Raw genomic sequence first — 1,834 nt, forward strand, 5'->3', positions numbered from 1 at the left:
AAGTAATTTAAATTACTTAATTGTTTCCTCACCCCTCAATTCAGCACCACAATGAACATCCTGCCAGTGAAACAAGACAAGAAAAAGAAATAAAAATCACATAGATTGAGAGAAACATAAGAAAAGTCTTTCCTCAGAGGTGACGTGGTTAAGGACGTAGAAGCAAGGAGCTGAGAGGCAGCTCCTTGAAATATTAACTCTTCTCCCAGCCTCTGCGGGAAGGGAGGAGCCTCCTTGCAGGGCTCCCAGCTCAAAGCTGCAGCCATATAGATACGAGAAGCTGCTTTTCCTTTGAGTGAAGGTAATGAGTGACACATAAAGCACAGGGGACCCCTCCCAGTTACTCTGTGGGTAACAACTTATGGGGCCCACCGATCCTAGCTGTGAGGACTGGGTGTGATTTACCCTGAGGACTGGAGTCCGACTGGCAGTTTCCTGTGGGTGCTGTCTCCGTGAGGCGGGGCTACCCTCAAGGTCAAGGCCAACGCTCGCTCACTCTGTAGTAATTCGCACCCTTCTCTTCTGTCTTGGGGGAAGGCTTTCCAGACCGCAGGCAAGCGTTTTATAGAGTCAGATTCAGGGGTGTGGGTAGAAGAACTCACTCCCGTACTGGGAAAGCTGTGTCAGAAAGTGTCACAAAATCACACTAAGCTGCAGGACAGGTGACTTCAACACCAGAAGTGCACGGAGTGCCACAGGTGGAGGCAGTTGTTGGGCGCTCGGCCGCTCCTCAGCCCCGGGAGAACGCTTTACTTCATGCTTTTTCAACCTGAAAGGAGGTCTTCAGCTGGTTTGCTTTAAAAAGTTCGTTTGCCGTCCTTAGAGAGGGAAACGCAAAGCCCAACTCCTGCCCGCTGACAGAGAAGTTTGGGGAAAAACGTAGTGAGCAGTCGAGCAAAGGAAATGGCTCTGAGAGAAACTCAGCCCAGGTGTCTCAGTTTGACGTGCACTCACACGTCGCCAACTTAGTTTCCTTTTTTATTCCCGAAAGACCTGGCAGGACTTCAGAAGGGCAGATATGGACATAGGCTGCAGGCAGGGCAGCCTCAGCGCCGCAGGAACCCGGGCATCAGAGGCGTGGCAGGCTCCTTACACCTCCCTGGGCCTCACCTGAGCCACAGCGGCCGCGCCCAGTGACTAACCTGAAGATGAGAAGCGGCCGCCTCGTGCCTTCGCTCACCCTCACCCCTGCGCCTCCCTGCCTCAGGCCTGTGGGAAACCGGAAAAGAAACTTCGCTCCCAGGGGAGGATCTGGAGCTGAGCGGTGTGACAGTGATTTCCCTTTCCTCGTCTGCTCCCAGCTGAAAAGGGGAGCCCTCCCTGGGAGCTGGGGTCCCCACTTCTGCCACAAAACCTCCAGGTCCTTGAGGGAAGGAGGGGGCAGCACAGCACAGCAGGAAACAAGCCCTGGCCGCTGAGGAGCCCAGTGAACTCACGCAGGGACTCACCGCGGCCCCGGAGGGTGTTCGAGTCCCGCCGGGGGCCCAGCATGAGACCCGGAGCTGCAGAGGGAGACCGCAGCTGGGGCGGGAGGAGCCTCCTGGTGGTCGGCACGGCCCCCGTCCATGAGACAAAGGCCCTGACCAGGGAGCCAGTCCAGGACACGGGGGACTGCTACCTGCTCTCGCCCCAGCCTGCTGCCGGTCACCCAGCTCGGCCGCTTCACCGAGGAGCTGTGGGAGCGCGAGGTCTTGGGCGGAGCCGTGAGCACGTGGTGGCCCTGTTCCCCCGCAAGGAGGACCCGGGGGCAGGTCCCTGCAGGAGTAGTGGCCCTCACGGACAACCAGAGCCTCAGGGCCCTGGTGCGGGAGTGGGGAGCTGGGGGGCCGCCACT

At 58.0% G+C, this 1,834-nt stretch overlaps 1 protein-coding gene across 1 annotated transcript in view; it reads left to right on the forward strand.

The window, feature by feature from the left end:
* Positions 1-1,834, forward strand: part of LOC101634960 — a 62,803-nt gene that overhangs the window by 57,025 nt on the left and 3,944 nt on the right. The window contains exon 7 of the mRNA XM_012733856.1: positions 1,462-1,747. Coding sequence (XP_012589310.1) covers positions 1,462-1,747 — 286 coding nt within the window. The remainder of the gene's footprint in view (positions 1-1,461; positions 1,748-1,834) is intronic.

Source organism: Condylura cristata, unplaced genomic scaffold, assembly GCF_000260355.1.
Source record: "Condylura cristata isolate star-nosed mole 26May11 unplaced genomic scaffold, ConCri1.0 scaffold00042, whole genome shotgun sequence".
NCBI lineage: Eukaryota > Metazoa > Chordata > Mammalia > Eulipotyphla > Talpidae > Condylura > Condylura cristata.